This window comes from Quercus suber, unplaced genomic scaffold (assembly GCF_002906115.3).
Source record: "Quercus suber isolate HL8 unplaced genomic scaffold, Cork oak 2.0 scaffold_68, whole genome shotgun sequence".
Taxonomy (NCBI): Eukaryota; Viridiplantae; Streptophyta; class Magnoliopsida; order Fagales; family Fagaceae; genus Quercus; species Quercus suber.
The window spans coordinates 260,046-284,210 of NW_027069533.1; the positions used below are offsets into that span (position 1 = coordinate 260,046).

General features: G+C 33.9%; 1 protein-coding gene across 1 annotated transcript in view; it reads right to left on the reverse strand.

Annotated features, from left to right (window-relative positions):
- Positions 1 to 293: 293 nt before the first annotated feature.
- LOC112015872 (UDP-glucose:glycoprotein glucosyltransferase) overlaps positions 294 to 24,165 on the reverse strand; it is a 28,742-nt gene continuing 4,870 nt past the window's right edge. The window contains exons 4-37 of the mRNA XM_024048319.2: positions 22,151 to 22,322; positions 21,204 to 21,277; positions 18,424 to 18,520; positions 18,234 to 18,346; positions 17,986 to 18,101; positions 15,874 to 15,931; positions 13,441 to 13,593; positions 13,242 to 13,340; positions 12,974 to 13,138; positions 12,747 to 12,815; positions 11,867 to 11,955; positions 11,552 to 11,714; positions 11,103 to 11,237; positions 10,879 to 10,978; positions 10,697 to 10,791; positions 10,443 to 10,555; positions 10,094 to 10,304; positions 9,755 to 9,823; positions 9,328 to 9,473; positions 6,468 to 6,569; positions 5,976 to 6,123; positions 5,416 to 5,472; positions 5,203 to 5,333; positions 4,964 to 5,052; positions 4,503 to 4,849; positions 4,289 to 4,378; positions 3,935 to 3,999; positions 2,787 to 2,889; positions 2,519 to 2,677; positions 2,262 to 2,402; positions 2,090 to 2,133; positions 1,886 to 2,000; positions 1,168 to 1,320; positions 294 to 1,040 (exon numbers count right to left, since the gene is read on the reverse strand). Of these exons, the coding sequence (XP_023904087.1) occupies positions 795 to 1,040; positions 1,168 to 1,320; positions 1,886 to 2,000; positions 2,090 to 2,133; positions 2,262 to 2,402; positions 2,519 to 2,677; positions 2,787 to 2,889; positions 3,935 to 3,999; positions 4,289 to 4,378; positions 4,503 to 4,849; positions 4,964 to 5,052; positions 5,203 to 5,333; positions 5,416 to 5,472; positions 5,976 to 6,123; positions 6,468 to 6,569; positions 9,328 to 9,473; positions 9,755 to 9,823; positions 10,094 to 10,304; positions 10,443 to 10,555; positions 10,697 to 10,791; positions 10,879 to 10,978; positions 11,103 to 11,237; positions 11,552 to 11,714; positions 11,867 to 11,955; positions 12,747 to 12,815; positions 12,974 to 13,138; positions 13,242 to 13,340; positions 13,441 to 13,593; positions 15,874 to 15,931; positions 17,986 to 18,101; positions 18,234 to 18,346; positions 18,424 to 18,520; positions 21,204 to 21,277; positions 22,151 to 22,322 (4,227 nt within the window). The 3' untranslated portion in view covers positions 294 to 794. The remainder of the gene's footprint in view (positions 1,041 to 1,167; positions 1,321 to 1,885; positions 2,001 to 2,089; positions 2,134 to 2,261; positions 2,403 to 2,518; positions 2,678 to 2,786; positions 2,890 to 3,934; positions 4,000 to 4,288; positions 4,379 to 4,502; positions 4,850 to 4,963; positions 5,053 to 5,202; positions 5,334 to 5,415; positions 5,473 to 5,975; positions 6,124 to 6,467; positions 6,570 to 9,327; positions 9,474 to 9,754; positions 9,824 to 10,093; positions 10,305 to 10,442; positions 10,556 to 10,696; positions 10,792 to 10,878; positions 10,979 to 11,102; positions 11,238 to 11,551; positions 11,715 to 11,866; positions 11,956 to 12,746; positions 12,816 to 12,973; positions 13,139 to 13,241; positions 13,341 to 13,440; positions 13,594 to 15,873; positions 15,932 to 17,985; positions 18,102 to 18,233; positions 18,347 to 18,423; positions 18,521 to 21,203; positions 21,278 to 22,150; positions 22,323 to 24,165) is intronic.

Here is a 24,165-nt window from a genome sequence, read left to right on the forward strand (position 1 = left end):
GGTGAAGGGCCAGAGAGAAGTTCAATGTAGCAGGAGTCCCTGTTGCACTATGCTGACTGATTCCTTCTCACTCACACCCCACTGGTGGAATATGTGAAAGGCTAAAAGCCACATACTCTCAGCAAGATACACATATCAGTGAGTCTTGAACCTACGACCTCACATGCACCCTACTATTATAAGGTAATGATGTGTTATTTGAGTTATAACTCATTTGGATGTGCCATTTAAAAATCCTTCTCAAAAAAGAAAAAAAAAAAAAAAAAAAAGGTTTGTGATGAAACAAATCCAACTGAAATCCGATGAAACACACTACTGAGAATTAATTTTGGTTAGGAACTGTGCTAGCTTGATGCATACAACAATAATTGCCTCAAAATTGTACATGGAAACTATTTTCTTGTATTTTTCCCATGTCTCCCGCATTATAATAACTCCAAAGAGTTTCCCCAGAGCCTTTCGAGTACCTCAAATAAGAATCATATGCCCAAGGGCAGATGATAAAATAAGCAAGTTCTACTAAATTCATATAACTTCATTTATGAACTATTGGTTTCTAGGAAGTAACTACTGAGGCAAACCTATGCAAAAATCAGCTGGGTATGGCACATCTCCACAGCTTATTTGAAGGCAATAGCTGCTGAGCTCAAAATCCCTCCTTTGCCATCTAAGCTCCTGGTGGAAAGAAACACTACCTTGAAGTCAAGTACAAGGACGGCAAAGTTTACTGAATGCCTCCAGATCTCACTAAAAGGTTCAATTAACTTTGAACTGATATTGTTTGTATATTATATTCACAACTCTGCCTTTGTTTCCAAGTCAACCTCAGAAGAACTCTCTTCTTTTGATTCCAAGTCTACCTTGGAAGAACTCTCTGCCTTTGATTCTAAGTCTACCTCAGAAAAAGTTTTACTTGTAGAAGTCTGTGATTGGTTAGGAGATGGCTCTTGGAGTTCCACTTCATCACCTAAGAATTTTGCAGTGAATCCTGTTGCTTCCGAGTCGAGATCAGGCCACTCGGAAACTATTCTTCTAGCACCCTGTGAGATTCAGAACAAAAGTTAGTAAATGCCCAATCTCTGGGTGGAAAAGACGACCACATTGATTATTCCATGGTGCAAGCATTTAAAGGAAGAAGGAAAATAACTCAAAGGAACAAACATCTACCTGAAGCTTCGGTTCCTTTGTCATGGGGTTGTTGCAAAGATCGATGGTTTTTGCTTTTGATTTTGTGGCATTACCACACCATGACTCACACCATAGCCATTCTTGCGGTAATGAGAAAATGGGTACTGTATGCTGAGCATAGTTTGGAAGATCCTGAAATAAGAATATAGGTATTCAGCAAAGGAACTTTGAACAGAAGCAGAAAAAAAAAAAAAAAAAAAAAAAGCAAAGCAAAGCCAAAATCAAGAGTTATTCTAAAGCATTGTTTAGCCCCCATTTGGTATCAGTACTTTCAAGTACTCTTTTTGCTTAAAAACAAGTGGTTTATACTATGGCATCATGTTTGCAGACACTTTAAATTGTGGTTATATAGAGGCGAATCCCTTACTTTTACAACTGCTTATCAGTCCCATGTGTATAAGTCCTTTTTAATTGAGCTTACTTCAAAATAACCACTTCAGCATGAAATTGCTGACATGTGAGGAACTACTAATTTAAAGGATGCATACAAGATGAATCCAAAGGTACTGACACAAAACGAAACTAATCATTTTCACAAGTCATCCAAACAAGAGGGAACCAATTCTAATATTTAGTAATTGTTCAATAATTAAGGGAAACATGATATTGCTGACGCATGAGGAACTGGGTTGTTAAGGCACACAAAATGAACTCAAATGAAAAGAAGAAAGAAAACATCTTGAACTTAACCACTTGCCTGATCCAGATTAGATAAACTGTTGGGATCCTTGCTAAGGCTTTCATAGAAAACTCTTAGATTATCTCCTGCTGCAGTCTCTCGGAATTTCTTCAGATCAACAACATATAAAGCACTGGAAAAAGCATAGCGGATTGTTAAGCCCAACTGAATTTTTGAGGATCCATCATTTTAGCAACAAAATAAACAAAAGTAGCAACATACCTGATATGATATGGTCTTCCCCGTAAATGCTCTTTCCAGAAACCCTGTTCCACAGAAAATAAAGGAATATAAATACACCGAGGTTTATTAACAGACAATTATGTGTAATGACCAAACACCTACAATTAAGATCTACATAAGAATTAAAATTAATATAGAAAGTGGAATCTACTTGTCTCCAAAATCGATATCCATCCATATCCTTGTTGTTGTCACAAAAAGGAGTATAAGCAAGAGGTCTTCCTTTTATATCCATGTCATAGAGTTCTCCCATGTCTGCCCTGACAATTTGATCCGCATCAACAAAAATGACCTGCAGATATTGATTATTTTTTAGCATACCATATGCGTTAAGCTGGCAAGTGATAGAAGATAAAGAAGCAACAATGGAGGATACTATTCTAAAGTAGAACTAAGAAAAATTCACACCTTTTCCAAAGAAATAGGGAAGATAACATCAAGGAACAAGATCTTATAGGCCCAAATAATTCGCTGTTTCTCTTTCTGCTTATGCAACCATGTGGGCCACTTGTAGGTGATTAACTCATAATCAAAACCATATTCTTGTGCCATATGTGGAATCACATCCTGCATTGTATATCAATAACGAAGAGAGAGGAAGAAAGATTTATTTTTTCTTTATTAAATTGAATGACCATAAGACACCTTCAATATATATAGCTTAGATATACAAAACCTTAAACTGAGGAGAGAGGTAGTTCTTTATGAACCAAAATTTAACAGGACGACGTGTGTTCTTTAGGACACTTAGAATCATGATTTTCAGAAATCGTTCATACCTGCAAGAACATATCATTAGAATGTTACCCCCCCCAAAAACAATGCATATTTCACACACACACACACACACACACACACACACAAAGTACCACTTGGTCAAACCATAAAAATTAGTATATAAAATAAAGTATGAATTTCAATATTTGTACAAGCGTGCAGTTATCTTTGTGGAGGATAAGTAGGTTTCTCTGCCACATAGAAATTTGCATTGGCAATGGGTGGGTTTTTGTGTGTGTGTGTGTGTGTGTGTGTGTGTTTGTTCAGACACAATCACAATGTCTGAAAATTATCACAAGCCAAACATCCTAACAATTGCATCTCCTCAAATCATTAACTATCAATATCAGCAGAGGTATAGAGCCCTCTCTCTCACACAAAAAGTTTTTGGAAAACTCTACCAAAAAAATAAATCAAAAGGTGTAGGTGCATTTTTGGAGTATAAATGCACTAGGGCTCCTCCTCTCTCTCACACAAAAAATTTTTGGAAAAATATACCAAAAAAATAAATCAAAAGGTGTAGGTGCATTTTTGGTATATAAATGCACTAAGGCTCCCCTTGAATAAATACTGACTCTTTTAAACCAAACTAGGTAATGAAACAATCTGATTTTTTTTATGAGTCAAATATTGTTAGTTTGAATATAACAACAATGCATTAGTGCCTATTTGAGAGGGCGGCAATGCACAGCTTTTAACCCCACTTTTTCCTAGGCACATCTTTTCCAAATAGCCCATTTTCATAAAACCTTCCAAAATAAGTTGTATCAAGCAGACCCTTAATCCCATTACTTTTGGGATCAGCTGTGGATCCTCTACAAACTAATCGGGATTGACCACATATAGTATTCTCTACCATGTAAAGACATGAGACTGATAAGAGTAAAGTTATTAACTAAAGTTGAAACCTGATGTAAATGTATACTCCCATATACATATGTATGTATATTTCAAACATAAGGTCAAAATAATAAACTGATAAGGCAGAAAATTGTTTAGAGAATTATATACAATTAGAGTGAAAGATAAAGGAACACAAACACTCACAGGTGTCCAGAAGCGATAGAAAAAATATTAATTGTTTTTCCATGTCGCCCACCCTTTCCTTGCTCCTGAAGTGAAAAAGGTAAGATTATCACTACTAAAATAAATCACAGATCAATATCATAATTTGCCAATGATCTTTTACCAAGTGGCATCTCCTTCTAATAAGGGGCGGACAGTGAGGTAATAAGTTCTAATGCTACCATGAGAATTGTAGATCAGAAAAAGCTAATGGTGAATTATATGATTTATAGTGCATCTGTATGATTCAGTAGATGGCTTGAAATACAAACCAAATAAGAGCAAGTGAATTCACATAAAATGAGGATGGGGAGGATGAAAAAATAAATTCCTCACCACTGAAGTGCTCTCACTCTTTCTTGATTGCTCACTGCCACCAATAAATCCAGAAGCCCATTTCAAGAAATTGGAGTTCCAGCCATTTCCCTAAAAAAATTTGATAAAGGGATTTTATAAGGCTACTCCAACACAAAATAGTACACAATTCTCTGGCAAACCTTATTCACTAATATGATGTGGACAACTTTCAGCCAAGATAACAAGTACTCACTTTCTCTTCTTCTGAATTGTCATCATCATCAGGAACCAGCAATTTGTCATGCTCCTTTCCCTTTTTTTTCATTACTTCCAAATGAACCACTTTACCCCGCAAATCACTAATAGTGATACGTTTTGAAAATTGGTTCTCCTGACTTCCATCACCATCATCCTTCAGTACATAAAGCTCAGAACTCCTACCTGGAGCAAGTTGCAAATACCAGACTCCAGGAGAGACTTTCATTTGCCAATAACCCAGATTGGCCATCACAATAGTATCAACCAAGTGGGGTGTACTCTTAGTTCCAAGAATCAACTGAAGGCCTCGAGGAGGATCATGATCTTTCTCAGAACAATGACCTGGTAAAGGTGGCTCATTAATTTGACTATTAAAGAACTGGTAGCATACCCTTCATCTCATTATTCAGTCATAAATCACCATATTTCAGTTCAGTTGAACAAAAACAACCTTACCAGTGAGGACAAGAGCTTCAAGATCAAACACAGCTTGCAATGTCCTTGTGTCACCGAGGTTTTCAAGCAAAATATTATCCAGGTCATGGCTGAAGATTTAAAACCGACATAAGAAAGGGAAAATGTCAAGAAATGTCATAGATAAAACTTGTATTGGAGAAATGAAAGCCTTCTACATTTGTACAGAACAAAGAAATGATAACAATAACACAATAACTTATAAAAAGTATGAAACATACACAGCAATAACAGGCTCAACAAGCCAAGGCTCAGGAACATCAAGGTTCATGGTGAGGGTTTTGGACAATGGCATGTTAGCAAAAAATGCTTTAGGGCCATTTATTGTATAGTCAGTACCACTGAAATCATCCTGCAAATCAGAACAGAACTAAGACACCAAGCATGGGTACTCAAATCAGGATATTTTTTAGAATCACAAGCCTTGGCTATACCATAGTTGGTACTACATATCTGTAGTAATTCTTGAGAGGAAGATCAACAAGCGAGCTCTGCGAGGATATAAAAATATAAATATGTTAGTCCCTCAAAAAGTAGATACAACTTTACCCAATTATTTGATATAAGTACAGGAAGAAACATGCACAGCTGAGTGAATCTGTCAGGAAATTTAACGTAAAATGGGAGTATAATATGACAGAAATTTAACGTAAAATGGGAGCATAATATCTATAAGGAAGGACTGCATTTCATTTTTTATAAATATGCAGCTGTCAACTCCTTCCCTTGCAGCACACTGGATGAGAAAGATAGCTCCTCTATAAAAAAAAAAAACCCAAGCCTAAGGACATGGGAATTCGACCATGCAACATGTTTCAAATATCACAAATGTAAGAAGAGTTTAAAACAAGAATTAGGCATGACACAAGGGATGATCAAGACATCTCAAATAATCAATGTACTTCACACTTGGCCATCCTATTGTTTTAATCAAACTTTTCTTCACCTATCAAAAAAAAAAAAAACATTCAAGTAGAAGTGACCATTAACTCACCAATGGATTTAGTACAATCCTCATGCTAGGCTGAATGTATTTCTGCAGAACCCTAAGAATTGAAGACAACTTCTGGCCAGATGGACTTAAAGGATCAACAACTGCGTCGATATGAATAGTTGAATTTTCATTATCAAAAACAACAGCACTGCACAGTTAAGAATAAAAAGAAAAAGGTAAGAATTTAGGGTACAAAAGAATTGTTAGATTCTATCAATCTATAGCCAATAAATGCTTATTTCATTAAAAACCATGTACTTGTCTGTTTATCTTTCTATTGGTAATTACACATGCACCCCAATGGGTCTTGAACTTATACTTTCACCCTCTACCTGCTCTTAGAAGGGGATGAGGTGCCATTTGAGCTAGAGCACATTCACTATTTATCCTTATTTTATACCTTATAGAACATAGTATGATCACTCTTGTATGCGATGAGAATAAAACAATAGAGAAAATGTGCCAACTCAAAGTTGCAGTAGAGTCTTTCACCTATATTCAGCATTCAAAACCTCAAAACGCGCACTTTCAGAACTTCGATCTCTCATAGCCATTGAAGATGATACAACCATAATAGCATCACTAATGAATTTGCTGCAAGTAACATTTAGAAAATCACCATGGAATGTTATACACACTAAAGAAGACAAGATGCTTAAGAACTGGAAAATGCTAACCAAATTAATAACATCCATATAAGCCTAAAAGAAAAATAAATAAGCAGATAAGTCTGTTGTAGATTAAAGTCACAGAAGACAGGAGATAGGATTGTTGATAAGACCTGTCTGTATTAGGAGAAGAGACGGTTAACATAGTGAGTGCTTATGCTCCACAAACATGTTTAGAAGAATCCTTTAAGCAACAATTTCAGGGGAGATATAGATAAATTACTTCATTCTTTCCGAAAACATCAAATGGAAAACACATTTAATCAAGGACTAAATGGCTATGTTGAGAAAAACAGAAGACTTGAGAGGGTACATGGAGGTCAAACACATTGAGAAGCGAACGCAATAGGTGATACTATCTTAAATTTACCAATGGCACATGAAACAATATCGACAAACACTTGATTTAAGAAAAGGGGTTCATCCTAGATAACCTTTTAGAGTGGGTTGAATTTTTGTTAGACTATAGAGGTCGTTGTAAAGAATGTAAATTGATATGGAATAATTGGTGGATGTGCTAAAATGCAAGCAAGGTTTGCTTCCTATGGGTACTAATTTCAAAGAGAGGACGATATAGAATCCAGTTTTAGAGGTGGTCGAAAGGAAACTTGCAGGATGGAAACATTTAGGGCATGTTTGGTAGACTGTAATAGGCGCTGTAATGTAATAGTTATTCCTATGGTTTAGTTATTCTTTAGTTTGGTTATATTTTTATTGCAAGTAATAATCATTCTTTATAAATAGCTATTCTTCAAAATGAGAAATAACTATTCCTCTTTAAATATTGTATTAGCTATTCTTTAGTAAGTGTAATAATTTTAAAACTTAATATATTTCCAAATAAATAAACTTTCTATATACATCTAACAATTATAAAAAAAAAAAAAATCATAAAAAAAAAAAAAACACATCTTTCTTAAATTTAAAAATAACAATTTTTAAGGAAATATAATTTCATGAGTAAGAAATTTCCTAAAATAAATGTTAAGTTTCATTCTAATGTTATAACTCACAACCAAACTAATGAATATATTTAGTTATTTCATTACAACATATTTTATTCCTAGTAATAAAGATTGTTGTAATCTCCATTCAGTGTACCAAACGTACCCTTATATTTATCCAAGGGAGGTAGAGTCACCTTAATTAAGAGTACTCTATTGAATTTGCCTACCTACTTTCTCTCTTTATTTCCTATCCTTGCAGATGTAGATAACCAGATTGAAAAACTCCAGGGGAAATTTTTATGGGGTGGTTTGAGGAAGAGACAGAATTCCCTCTTGTTAAAGGAGCAATTGGTTGTGATCCACTTTCTTAGGTGGTACAGGTCATACAAAACTGGGAATTAGAATCCTTGACAACCTTCATGGATACCATTTATGGAACAGTAGTTAGGGGAATTGGGGAGGATAAGATGTGTTGGAAACCAGACAAGAAAAAGGGCAACGAGGTTGGTGTTTATTACAAACTTTTGGGTGCTACTAGTGATCATCCTTTCCCTTGCAAAATCATATGGAGATCAAAGGTCCCTCCAAGAGTGGCCTTCTTTGATTGGACTCCAACTTTGGGTAAAATTTTGACAATTGAAAATTTAAAGAAGAAAAAGGTTAAGGATTATAGATTGGTGTTATATGTGCAAATGTAATGGTGAATCTGTTGATCACCTATTGCTACATTGCCCTATTCCTTCACACTTGTGGTCCATGATTTTGAGTTTGTTTGGGGTTTTCTGGGTGATGACAAAATCAGCTTGCTGGCAAGGTCAATTTGGTCATTATCAAATGGTCATGTTTAAATGGTTATCCCTCATTACTTGATGTGGTGCATTTGGAGGGAAAGGAAGTTCTGAAGATACCGATACTTCTATGTCTGACCTCAAGTTGTTCTTTTTTAGAACATTATTGGACTGGCTGTCAGCCTTGATGAATCTTTCTATATTTTCTATTGTTGATTTATATATATATATATATGTATGTATATTGCCTATCAAAAAAAAAAAAAATTGTAAATTTATGGCAAGAGAAAGCGTAACTACATGACTTAAAATGGTAGTATAGACATTTGAATAAGAGATGTAAAAGAAGGCATCGAGGATGAGACCAAGAATAAGATGCTGGAAGGGGATGGGAGAGAAAAACATTTTGTTCAGTAATATTATGGTAAAAGACAACAAATGGGACTTAGATGAAGATGCTAATAGGGTGTGAAGAGAGAGTTGTATTACAAGAGTGGACATATAGATTACTATTCTGTGATAGTGGCATTATATTGTTACTCCCTAAACATTAGCCCATTAGTGACTTTAGTTCCCGAAGTTTAAGGTGATCATTTTTAGTCCCTAACAAACTTAAAGTGGTTGCTTTTAGTCCCTAACAAACTTATTTTAGTCCCTAAACCAGAAGTGATCATGTTTAGTCCCTAATGTGTCTAACAAAGAGATGATGTGTTAGTTTTTAATTTGGCCATCTAGAGGACTAAAAGTAATCACTTTAAACTTCAGGGTTAAAATTGTTCATGGGATAAAGTTTAGGGGCTAACAGTGTATTTGAGCCAAAAAGAAAAAGCAGGTTTATTAAGCTTCAAGAAAACCAGAAAACCCAGAAAAAACCTCTGCACCCAAGAGAGAGATAGAGAGAGAAGTATGGAGGAGATCATCATCAACAAGGAGCAGAGAACCAACAAACCTCGTAATAGCATCAGGATCTGTGTCCTGCCAATTTACTTCTTCAATAATTTCCACAATGTGCTTTATTCTCTGCTTAAGCTCCACCGACTCTAGAAGATGTAGATCATGGCTCAAAAAGGTGCTTTCATCAACGGGAAACATAACCTATCCAATGCCGAACTATAATATTAAGAAGAGGAAATTGCATAATGGACATGGGAAATTATTATAGCACCATTTACAAGCTATCTCTTAAAGAAATAAAATCAGGAATCCGTTATATTTTTGTGAAAGATGATAAGCTATAAAAAAAATGCCCCTATTATTACATAAAATGAGAAATTCAACAAATCCAGCTATTTAAAATCATCCCACAGAAACTAAACTAGGATTTATAAACAACTTCTATGAAATGGGAGGGAAGAAAGAGAGATCATAAGACTCACCCTTCCATTAGTAATGACTGCATTGACACCAAATTCCTGTCCAAGTTGCCTATACAAAAAATGTGACACCTGTATTCCGTGATAAGTAGTTAAATTTCCCAGGGGCAATAGACTTTCAAGAACCCTTAAACTAATGTATACAACCTCAAGACTATTCAAAATAGAATAAAGGAAAAAGAAGAGGAAGATAGAATCGTCTCTTGAACAGCCATTTGCTATGACCCATAGGAGACCAATTATAATAAAGAAAAAAGAATACATCCAAAAATAAATAAATAAAGCCGTGGCTAATACACTAGAATAGAAACATCTAGAAGCCAAATAGCAACAATAACACACCTTATTTAAGTGTTTTCTCAATTGGTCAATGGAAACTTCAGTAAGAGCAGATTTAAAAGCGTTGGACGGTAACCCATTGGCCTCAGCAAGCTCATAGACCATATCCAGAAATGCTTGTGTGTTATCAGCTGCTTTGGAAGATGCAAAGATGTACTTTTGCTCATAGAATGAGCAAAAGTTATCCAAAAAGTTCAATGCATTCTTCTTATGACTGCATGATAACATAAAAGTCAGGCATACACATTTAACATGAAACTTGTACTTGAGTTTGCATCCAAAACCATATAACTTATAAAAAAAATTTACAAGATTTATTTACAAATAACCAACATTAATATATTTTACGAACCTAAATGAGGATGCAGTGATTTCAAACACATTCACAAAAAGGAGACTATATAAATCAGCATCCTGATTCACACTAAATAGCATGCCTACTCGAGCACCTTTAGAACCTTCTATCTGCATCATAATGCACAAATTGCAAAAATATCAATGATGATAATGTTAGTGATACTGATGATGATTAGTCATAGCAGAGATAAATGATGATAAATTAAGAAAACATAAAAAAAGACTAGCATCTTGGTCAAGAAGAATAACCAGGTAGCGCAGGCCTTCATGTAGCAACTTCATTCCTTTCTTTGTTGCAACATCAACAGCTAGAAGATGTGTCACAGGCTTCAAATCATTGATTGCTAGGCAAAGAAATCAAATGTCAGGACTAAATGACTCAGCAAGATTCTAAGCATGAAGCTAATGATTTCATCTTTAATACAGCTTACTTTCAGGAGAATGCAAATAGTTAATATCATTTAACACGGATTCTCCTCCAAGAATGGATGTAGACAGAGATATGAACCTTGGCTTGCTATTAGCAATAATCTACATCAACAAATTAGCATGAAGTATTTAACTGAGTATTGCAACATTATTACAGAAATATCGCCAGAAAGATAATATGAGTAAACAGATTTATCCTCTCATACTAGTCTTTCAAATGCTTTACCTGTGGATTATAGCGACTAATACCATTTTCTGATAGGAATTTTTCCAGCACATCAGTGCGAGAATTTATATGCCCATAATAAACTTGTTCCTGTATTCTGGGAAGCTCATCATTCATGGCATTTATAAGAGCATCCTGTTCAAAGTAATTGCAAAAGAATTATACAGTGACAGGAAAGAGTTTATACACCACATGGAAAACAATGATGTCTCCATAATTATAGTGAAAAAAGAAATTTTTTTAATAAGCCTAGTGAAATAAGAATAATATAGAAGTAACATATATCAGACTTTAGTTGACTGGATAAAAGAGGGGAATCCAGGCTAATGACTGAAGAGCCAACGAAACTAGCCAGCCTTATGTACTACTATCAATGGGAAATGAGAGAACTTAGAATCATAAGGGACACATATATTGGGGAAGGGGGGGAGGACAACCTCCAGCAATACCTGATTAGAATCAAAGACAAGTCCATTCATCAAAAGGCAGCACTGCAGCTTAGCAAGACCCAACTTGAAAACAAACATGGAGCCCTCTTGTGACAGTTCCTTAAAGGTTTGCTCCCTCTCCAGCTTTAGTAATATATCTTGAGGAGGAGATTTTACATTTGGTCTGCAGAAACAGAATGACTCACTTAATTTAAGCTCAGTAGATTTGATAAAGATAACCCATATTGTAGAAAGGAGAGAAGCAGAACAGAGAAAACACCATTCCCCATAAGCACACAAGTTGTGAAATCAACCTAAGAAATCCTTTTAACTTACAATACTGTTTCTACAAATGCCCCTTCAACATGGTGCATTTCAGGCACATCATCTAAAGAACCATCTCCCTCAATCCGTAACTTATTGACCTGCCAAATATGATCAAAATCTTTATCGAGATATAAGAAAACAGTTTATCATATGATACAACCAAAGCATTAAATGTGCAGTACATGAAAAGTCAAAACATTGCATGGAAAGATTTTGTTCTGTTAAATATGTCATGCTGACATTGAACAAGAAGCAAGTTAAGGGAACAGATCATTTGAACCCACTATAATTACAAATAAGATATAAAGAATTTTTCAAAAAAATAAAAAAAGGAGAGGCATCTTTTCACTTCTTTATCTTTAAATTCTCTCTACATGTATTACCTCCTAATATGCTAATTTATGCAAGGCCTAGTTAAGATTACAAAACATCATAAAACAGTAATTACAGATGCATGAGAAAGTGGTTATTTAACCAAAGAAAAACTATATCACTTCATTCATGATGTATCTACTCTCATCTTGTAATAAATGTGATTGTCTATCTGCAAATTTCAAATGGTTTAGTAACAGGCAACAACAATAGCAACCAAGCCCTAGTCCCAAAATTTTGGAGACAGGTATAGACCCTCAATACATGAAAATTTGGAACTGACCAACACAAATAGCAAAATTATTTCAACCCTGCTACTTATCTGAATGGCTTGTACTCTTTCCATTTTTAAGTTATCTACTACTTGTACAACTGCTTTTCTTTAATGTTATTATTAGTAAAGAAAAAAGAGCAAAATAATGGCATAAAATTTACAAAGCAGAAATAATCAAGTTTACATGTAAATTGCAGTAACGAATAAATGTTAAATAATACAGGCTAAAAGTCAAATCCATACATTGCCCAAAAACTGGAAAGCTGTTTTAACTCCGTGGTTCTCCTTGATATAAATAAAGAGACGTATTATCTGCCACACAAACAAAACAAAAAAAATGTTCATATCTGCCACAAAAATTATACCATGTCATGTGCAGACAGCACAGACAATATGAAAGTGGAAAAAAGCTTACTCTCAGTGGAAATGCAAGACAAATAGAAAAATGAACAAAAGAAAGAGAAAATTACCAAACTAGATATGTCGTCCTCATTTTGACTGTCATTCTCCTTCACAGAGGAATAAATCCCAGCACCGGTCAATTCCATATGCTTGACAAACTTTGTAGAATACAATATAACCCCAAATCTCATAGGAAAATTATCCTCATATAGAGATGTAATCGTGTCAATTGACTGCAAGATTCCAATAATTATTAAAAAAATATATATTAAAAATCTCACCAGCAATGCAATGCACAACAGAAATCCAATTATTTGACTGGCAGATAAAACTTGCCTCAAGACCACAAATGGTAGCTGGATCGAGAACATAAACTGCATGGTAAAGGTTCTTACGAATATAACGTAGTTGTCCAGGGAATACTGGCATCAAAATCTGCATAAGTAAAAATTTTAGAAGCCATGTTATCCACAACCTAATCTTACAAAACCATCCCAGTATCAAAGATGAGAGACATAAAGAAGGATTGAACTACCTCATTTAGATTGTTCCGCCATCGCTTATACATCGCATCTTCCTCCAAGTTATTGAGATAATGAACATGCGTTGAACGAAAATCAACACGGAACATACTGGACTCTTGAGGAGGCAAAGATGATAGGAGTTTCCGAATGGTGGGATGAGGAATCTGTGATAAATGACATCAATAAGTTAACATAATTCAGGCTTGGTCAGAAGCTAACTATAAAAAATTGTGCGAAAATTTGAAAGGAACACAACTACAGATTTTTAGAACTATAAAAATTTCTGCCAATTTTCAACAACTTGATTCTCCTTTGTGAAGCATATACGAGAAATAGAAATTAGAATAATGCCAATATTTGATTTTCATGAAGATTATACCCCTTTACTCACAACTTCTTGATTTTCTATTTTACACAATATATTCATTTTGTGCATACTAACTTTTTTTCTTTTTTTTCTTTTTTTTTGGGATAGGTAGAGGTTTTGACATACTAACTAAGAGATGCATGCTTTGCAATGGCCTTATTTCTAATGGGGCTAAAAAAATAGCTGAAAATTTTAAAGATTTGAGAAGGCAAATAATTGAAAAGTACGAGGATAACAAACTGAAGAAAGCCTTATATAAACTCAGATATAGTGTCTTTACATAAGATTGTAAACAATTTTTATAATCATCTAAACAAAGTAATAGAGAATTCAGGACAAATGAAACCTAAATTTATTCTTTGCTCTTGCAAAGAAAATTTTACAAAAAGAAGAAGAAAACTTTTTTCTGCTATAGTTACATTGGAATTGGCATATTGTTTATAGCATTCTAGTTACATTATAGCCAATGTATACATGATAACCAAATCATAAATATATGATGGTAGTGTTTATATGTCCATTTTGTAACATCACTGATTGTTATGGATCACTATGACTTTGATCAATATTTTTTTTTTATTTACATGTTAATCTTCTTGTGTTTCAATTTTTAGCTGTTTTTTGTTTCTTTGTACATTGATTAGAAAAAATATTTCACCTATTGTAGTTGAAGTTTTTTTCATAACTTTCAATTTGGTCGTTGAAAGAAAACAAGAAAAACTAATTTTCCCTGCACATGAATTTAAGCAATTATTGATTAATTTAACTCAATACAGACTTTGTTTGATTGGATGCGTGCTCTAGGCGGCAGCCGGCATCCCTTCAATGTCATTTGCTGATTTTATTGACACTTTATTTGTGATTGTATTCTTGAAAAGGGTTTGTACACGTCCTATTTATCTCTTTGGATTGGTGTTGTATGTCAGGATAGTGGGGAGGGGGTAAATCACCTTTTCATTCATTGTAAGGATAGGAGGCTTATCAATTGGGTGTTTTGTATTTCGATTTGTTTGTATTTCCTGGGTTTTGCTAGGGAGTGTAAAAGATATTTTGTTTGGTTGGAGGAATTGGTTTGGCAAAAATACATTGAATATTTGGAATTTGATTCCACTTTGTTTGATGTGGATTCTTTGGTGACAACGGAATAAGAGAACATTTGAGGATATGGAGAGTACAAGAGACTAGCTTCTAGCTCATTTTGTTGGGACTTTGTTTGATTGGTCACAAGTTTGGGGACGCACGAATAGAGATTATGTTCCCATGTTTATTGAGTCTCTATTTCATTGTATATAATTTTTATATTTGTTTGTAATTCTTAAGGCCACTTTATGCCGTTTTGCATGAAGTAGTCTCTTTTCAATTAAATTTTCCTACTTACCAAAAAAAAAAAGTTTTACTTATGAAAAACAATACATATGTAATACCAAAGAAAAAAAAAATCAACTGAAACATAGCCTAGAACACATTAACTGAATTTGTAAGGTATAAACTTAAAGCTTCGAAATGACTGTGCAAGTCTAGGGATAACGAGGTTTAAATACATTTGTTAGTTGAATCCATCAGAATTAAAAAACAAAGGGAGGACTCTAAACTTGACTCAAAAAATCCGCCTTAAGATGCCAACCAAATAATTTGATTAAGAGATGTTTCTCTAAACTTGATGGTGATTCCAAGAACCCTTTGGTGGTGAAGCCTAGGGTTTGTTCTAGCCTTTATCTTTTCCGTCATTTCTATTTCTACTTTATCTGTCCTGTGTCACCATGAAATCAGTAAACTCTTAATTTCAGTGGCTAACCTAGAACTTCACACAGGATTCATTGGAAATTTGATAGCGTGCAATCTATTAGAAGTTGGATATATTAGGATTTTAACTAAATATTAAGGAATTTCTGTCCAAAAAAAGTTCCACACTTATTCAGACTTTTATATACAATACAGATTATCAGGTATAAAAATGCAGAAAATGAGCATTTTTTGTCCCACCACAACTATTACATCTTATGAATGATTTACCACAACATTAGTTTATCATCAATGCCAATGCAGCTGAGCAAAGAAAATTTGAAAAACATTTTACCTTCAACTTTGAATATTGATCAGCCAACAATAAATCCTGATGGACCATGTCAAGCAACCTGAAATAGGATAAGACATAATAACAGAAAGAGTGAGCCAAAAATTTATTGAATCTTTGAAGCTGTAGGCATTCCAACAAAAGCAAATAAATATCTATTGAGCAAGCTTAAAAATGAAACAAAGTCACACTCAATGGCAACGTTAGAAAATTTGGTTTGGGAGGGGGGAGGGGGGAGGGGGGGTGGGGCCCACGATTAATCTTAATCTTTTTTTTAATAGATAAATAGTAGGGGAAGGTCGAAACACAAACCTTAGGCACCACAAAGGATGCCATTACCACTAGACTATCGCTTGAACCCGGATTAATCCTAATCTCATATATATGTAAAAACAAAATAAATTATTTTATCCAAACATTAAAAGAAGAGTCATCCAAGTATACACAACGCATACAGCCAGCTGGGGATCAATACAATCAAGAACACAAATTAAAAGCATCCATCAAATCATAAATCGAAGAGACAGTATGGCTTTCTACACTAGACATCCAATCTAATAGCATTTTAAAAAAAATAGAAGTTTTAGATCAATTACATATTTTATATATATATATATATAATGTTATGTAATAAATTTTATATATATATATATTGCATCTAAACAGCACAAAACTACAAACATGAGGAAAAAAGTTTATGTCATTATCATTCATAAGTATATACTTTGAAGAATTCTTTTTATGTTTTTTTTTTTTTTTAATTTTGAATTGTTTTTAGATGTAAAAGAATATTATATAAGTATAAATATTTCTTCTTTTTTAAATTACATATCATGTACTCTACGATTTATAAGCCATATGAATATTAATGAAACATCTGTTCATCCATTTGCCAAGATTGTGATTAAATCAATTATAAATCGTAGATGCACTAAAAAATAATTGAAAACTACATGGCAAAATAAGAAATGGTTCACAGTGAAGAGATATTATTACATTTTATACTAAAAAAGACTTAATGCTAAATTTATAACCTAATATATAAGAGAAATGCTATGTCCACAATATTTTCACAATACTTTTACAATAAATCCTAAATGGTAAGTTGTTACGGATTGTTATTGATTGGTAAAAAGTAATTTCAGTGATAAATTCAAAGTAAAACCAATAATAACTTACCATATATGCTTTGTTGTTAATGTAGCACTTCTCAGGTTACTAGGAAGCACGGACACTGATACAATACGATGACACAAGCAATTTTTGAAAAATTATAACATGAAACAACTGGTACAACACCGTTTTGACATGGGTACGACACGGATACGGCACCCTAAATGAAGTGTCCGTGCTTCCTAATTAGGTTAACATTAATAAATCACATTCAATGTTGCATCAATGTATGGATTTCAAAGAATTCATGTGATGCAAAAATAGTGCAACTAACTGAAGCCATATTCAAATTACCTGTAGGCAGATTTTATTTCCTTTTTTTAATTAGGGAAGAGGGGGGGGGGGCCCCCCCCCCCCCCCAGGGCATATAGCATAGGCATAATGTTAGATGGACAAGATTCCTCAACTGAAGGTCCTATTCTGGCCTAAAAATAATAAAACTTCCTTTTTTCCCATGTGCAGAGTAAACTGTTAACATATGACACTTACACACACACACAAAAGAACACGCACAGGGAAAACTTAAAAGGAATTTCTAGTGTCTACCTAACTTTAAAATTATCAACCTTAGTTCGACATTAGGTTTTCCATTTTCTGGATTTATCAAACTTCAATCATGCGTTATAATAATATTGTATGGCCTTCTTAGCAGTTTTATAAATGTCATACATGTATATTTTCTTGAAAAGAATAACAAAGAGATATCAAAGCAAAAACTACCCAATATTCTATAGAACTAATAGAAGTATAATGCTCCTGATAAATGGTTATAAACCCTTTCAATTAAACAAATATGTCAACCAGAAAAAACATGAAAGTCTAAAATGAGCAATAGAAGACAACAAGATGCATTGTAGGTTGAATAAAGATGAAAGCTTTGGGAATGGCCATGATCTTCAGCATGAAAAGAGAAAAAGATATCAGTGAGAGCAAAAGCATTACAGATAGAGGTCAATATCTTCGATATTGATTAAAGCACCATTGAGAGCCATTAAGGACTTGCCAGGTGGGATCATTCGCTGGTTTGCAGCAATTTCATCCTTAACAGAATCATTGAGCTGCCAAACATTTACACAGTTTAATCAGGAAAACACATGGCTTGCGATATCTTTTCAGCAAATATTTTGTCCAACAGACAGCTACTTTCTATTTTACCTATCCAACCTGATAATCTGTGACAAAGTATGTACCTTCATGCGAGATAAGGAAGAAACTATGCTTGGAAAATTTTGACTAATCTCCTGCATTGACTGCAGAGGATCAGAGGCATGAACTATTCTCTGGGCAGTTTGATGTCCTAAATCTGTTCAAGGGGAACAGACCATTATAATAATTGCAGTGTATGAAATTAACAAAAGAAAAACCATAAATTGTAAATACCCTTCAGTTCCCAAACATCAAGAGTATCTGATACTGTTGATGACAATAGATAATCCCTGAAAGCCATTATCTCAGACGTTAGTTCAGGTTTGCGTTCCTGCAAGTGGACAAACCAAAATGCATCTTTAGTACTATATTGAGTGTGCGGACATTGGAACTTCAAAAGCATCTAAACTAAATAAATTAATAAAGATAAAAGTATTATAAAATTGGTGTTATCAAAATCATCTAAACTAAATAAAGTAATAAAGATTAAAGATGGTGTTATCGTAACAGCAATTGTTTGCAAATGCACCAGATCAAAAGAAAATACAGCTTGAAATCAACTCAGCTTAATGAATTCCTAATTCCAAACATCCTTAAAATAAAATTAAAAAATTCTTGTCATCACCCAGGATTCCAAGCATAAGATGCTAATTGTGCACTTAACGTCCTGACATCATATCCTTTCCTCAATCACTATCTCAAAGAGTTTCATCATAGGGCATCATTATAAAGGCTTAGTGCAATGATAGATGCATATTTGAATATCACTTGTATTCTTTTTTTTTTTCTTTTTTTTTGATAAGAATATCACTTGTATTCTCTCATAGATACCAAAAATATTTATCCTCATAAGTAACAAAATGATTTTTCTTCCAGTCATAAAGCATCTTCTAATCCTTAAAATCTTGCTAAACATTATTTTCTTTTATTTTTTAAGTAAAAATTGTGCTAAATTAAGAAACCACATTATGTCATCATCATCCACAGATTCCCAAGTTCCCACAGGAACTCCAGTTGAGCCATACAACCTTCCCTACTTTTATTTTCTATAGACTTCTTTTGCTTATTAACCTAAGGCAAGGAAACTCTCAAGGCTATGAAATTCAAATCCAAAATTGTAATTCAAATATTAGTATCTTAGATTCAACAAAGCCTTTGTCAAGGTTTACATAATTATAAAAGAAAGCATTTATTTATTTCTTTCTTTTTCGATATTTTTTTTAGAAGAAGAATCTTTTGTCTTTCTTTCTTTGTTTTTTTCTTTTTGTGTGTGTGTGTTTACAAGCTTATCATCGAATTCTAGAATTTTGAATCTTCTTGATGCTTGTCTACCTTATTGGAAATCAGGAGATTGATAACTAAGAAAATCTCACTATAAGCTTCCTTTTGAGCCCACCTCAAAAGGTTAATGGCACAAGCAAGTGCTAGTAGCTTTAAATATCCTAGTATGTGTCATCCAAGAGTACTTCTATAGAAAAACAGAAGGATTTTTTTTTTTTTTTTTTTTAAATCACTACATCAATTGTCCTATTTTTAAAAAAGCCAAACTTACTCTTCTAATGTCATAGAGCAAAAAAATGCATCTAGAATTATTTACAGGTACATGATGTATGGCGTCAGGTTATAGCAGCCAACTATGGTTAGGGGAGAGGAGGCTGGTGCACTAGAGGGGTAAGAGGTTCTCATGGGTGTGGGATGTGGAGGAGTATTACGGAAGGAACAGAAAAGTTCTTTAGCCAAATTCTATATAATGTGGGGGAGGGTTTCCGTGTTAGTTTTTGGCATGATCCTTGGTGTGGGCCTATTCCTTTGAAGGAACTCTTTCCTGCTATGTTTGCTTGCTCTCTATCTAAAGAAGCATGGGTCTGATTTGGTAATATCTACTTCTAAAGGAGGTAGAAGGAGCTTGAATTTACTTTTCCGTTATGGACCTCAGAATTGGGAGGTAGACACTATTTATTCCTTTTTTGAGCTTATTTATTCCTCTATGCCAAGGGGTGAGGGGGATGATCACCTAGTTTGGAGATTGGCTACATCTGGGGTATTTGATGTACGCTCTTTTTATAAGCTGTTATCTAGTCCTAACACCGATGTATTTCCTTGGGAGTGCATTTGGTGTGCAAAGGTGCCTAAACGGGTGTCTTTCTTCTTATGGACAGCAGCTAATGATTGGATACTCTCCATTAACAATCTTGTCAAGAGAGGTTGGTTTCTGGTTAATAGGTGCTACTTATGCTACTATGATGGGGAATCAATAGATCACCTTCTTCTTCACTGTAAGTTTTCTCACGCCTTATGGTGTGAAGCTTTGGCAATGTTTGAGATCCAATGGGTAATGCCAAGGTCAGTCAGCTCTTTTTTATTTATGTGCAGAAACTAGTTTGGAAAGCATCATTCAACCATTTGGAATATGGTCCCGACATGTTTAATGTGGTTAGTTTGGCAGGAACGCAATACTCGCACTTTTGAAGACAAGGAGAGAACATTAGATCATCTAAAATCTCTCCTCTTTGGTACTTAGTTCCTTTGGGCTTGTATTTGGGGGTGTACAAATTGTATTTCTTTATCTGATTTTTTAGTCTCTATTTCCTTTAGTTCTTGATTATATTGTATTTGTTTCTTGTTCAGAGTGTTGACCATTGTGAACATGATATTCAATTTTTTCAATAAAAGTCTTATTACCTATCAAAAAAAACAAAACGATGTATGCTATCAAAAAGAAAAATAAAAAAGAAATGATAAAATGCAAAAACAAGAATTCACAATCATGATAACTCTTGAGCACCATGAGCATAAGGCCAATTCCCAGGTTCAACTTCAGTTGAAACATAGATAATACTCCATAAAAATAGATAACAGCATACTGGTCATGAATATACTATCCTAGCGTATATTGCCAAACCACCACCACACACCCATTGTATGCAGGATAAGACAAAGGGTCCTGAAAGTGGTTATAATTTCTAACATGAAATATAATCTGAACAATTTTGTAACATCAAAGGATAACCAACCAGAATTTTAGAGAATATGAACCCTCTAACTTCTTGGCTGAGATCTTCAGTCCGAGGATCCTCTAGAGTGACACCTGCAACTCAAACCATACATTTTTAACACATACATTATAAACCAATAAAATCTAAGTACCAAAACATGGTAATACATACACAAAATAAAACCTTTTTATTACTATTATAGGCATCAATATCCCATCAACATGTTATAAGGATTTTATATCCTATTTATAAGTGTGTGTCTGTGTGCAAGACTTAACATATTTATATATATCCTAAAGCAATTCGTTCATCGTTGGCAATCTTTTCAAAGATAAAAAGACTTAACTGAGCTAAACTCAACTACACCTTAATCTCAGGTAAATTGGGATCAGTTATGGATACTTATCAACTAATCAGGATCAATTACATGTATTCCTTCCATCATTCTGCAATTTCTAAAGTCACAATCTGTGTCACCTTCTTATCCAACATATTCTTCACCACATCTAATAATGTTATTTCAGATCTCCTCCTAACTCAGAATAATTGGATAGTGGACATATCTGTAGAGATGTGGGCCAAAAAGACAAGGAACATGTGTGCATATAAATATCTATCAAAAAACAAGAACCGTATCAAATACAACTTTGAAGAAAGGAAGCAGCAAAGTGAAAGAGTAACTTTAATATTCACAGATGCCAAAACTAACAGCTTCTTTGAATGAATTGAATCAGAAACTGGTCAGATATTATTGACTTTCATGAATTGACTTAACACAAACACTGAAAGGAAAACCAAAAAGAATTATTATATAATTTAAGGGGAAGGAATAAAGCACAATCAGTATCACAATAGAAGATAGCATTCCCCAATACAGCTTGCCTTGGACAAAAAAACTCCAGCTTTTAAAGTTTGAGCATAAGTTGAATGAAAGTGGGGCTACGGCATAAATCAACCATTCTAACCTTTCTTTACTGCACTGTCATCCATAGCCTTATATTCCATATTCTTCAAAGCAAGTTCTACACCATAACCGCCCAAGTTCAAGGAATCTCTTGTGCCAACAGCACCACAATGGCCAGTTTTTGTTTCACAGCCAGAAGGTAAAACAGGTCTAACAACGTACTTTACTTTTCCCTGGAAGTTATTGAGACAATCTATTAGCAATCATCTTGCAAATATACAAGTATGTAGCAGAAGTGAAGAATCTAGGAGATGGATTATACAGAAATTTAGCTATACCTAAAAAAAATAAATAAAATAAAAACGAGGCTTTAAAAAATTATACATAACCAAATAAACAATAAACTAGAACATAAGCTAATACAATGATGCCGAACAAAACCAAAATGATGAAACGAAAAAATTGAGAAACAGAAAAGTAAAAATATACATAACCTAGGAGTCAACACCGAGCAAGGGAGAACAAACCTAGGAGTTAATATCAGGGGTAGGATGGACTCAGTACCAAACCATTAGAAACATTCCAACAAAAATTTGATAAATCAATCAACCTTGTCTCCATGGGAGTATAATAGCACACTTATATTATAGACTACTAGAACTAAACCCTCATTCTAGTTGACTTAAGAAAGCCAATTATTGAATTACAAAAATAACGTTGACTCTAGGAAATTAAATACAAAAACAAACAACCTATTTAACCAATAAGACCTGAAATAAAATCCAAATAAAAATACAATCGACTTCCAAATTTTTTTTTTTTTTAAACTAAAATAGAATAAAAATTTCTTAGTGCTTCCCGCATTATTTTCCTCATTAACCAATAAGACCTAAAATAAAATCCAACTGACCAATAAAAATACAATTGACCTTCAAATTTAAATAAAAAAACTAAATTAAAATAAAACTTTCTTAGCACTTCTAAATTCATAAGCAGACTTTGAGATTGATAAGAAAGTCAATCTAACCCTAAGGGGTAGCACAATCTGCAGGGGACCATGTCTCATAAAATGGAGGTTCCCTTGAGGCCAAAACTAGCTTATCCAAAAAAGCAAAAGTTAGTCAATCTTCTTCCTCTGTTTTAAGGCTTTCTAGAATCGTATTTGGGCTGTATGTATTTAAGGAAATACCATTATCAAAAACAAATCAATTTAGTCTGACACACTAACCTAGAAAAACAAAACAAAAGCACAAGTAATAAACTTTATTAAAGGGAGGAGGGAGAAAAAGGCAGCACAAAGTACTCAAGGAATATACAAGAGCTACACAACAAGAACCTAAAAATTACAAAGAACTACAAAATCCAAAAAAGAAGTACTATTACTAATGTTCTTAACCAACTCATCATAAAGAGATCTATGAAAAGAGAACTTCAGTTGAAGCAACAGGGATTCAATCCCTTCAATTGACCAAGAATTATGCTCCGTCCAAATGCACCTCACAAGACAATGAGGAATGATGTTCCACATGTCCATGCTGTGGCCCTTAACACCACCTCTCCAACAAGCTAGGCAGTCTCTCACTGAGTAAGAAATTTACAAATAAAGAGAAACCATAGACCAAGATCACATGCAATGTCATAATGAAGGTAAAGATGGTTCATAGTCTTCCCCTTCTTTTTGCACATACAACACCAATCAACAGTAGACAATCTTGAAAAACCTCCTTTACAAAGAAGTAGCAAATAGAAAAGTCTAAGACCAAACAGATTGGTAAGTTATAAGGAGAGGAGGTGCTAGTTGAGTTATAGCTCATTGGCATCTAAGACCATAAATTCTAGTTAATGCAGTTGTCAGTAGCCGAAATTCTTTGCCTTTGATTGGGACAAATTGGGAAATTCCTTCACAAAATTTTAAAATTTTGAGCTTCCAAAATCTATAATGTATTTAGTAATGAATCAAAATGTGTTGCTAGATAAATGGGATATAGTCATCAAAGAATATGGACTCTCCTAATGATGATCAGTAATGAATCAAAATACTGACACCCATAACTTGTTTGATCATTGTAATTTGAT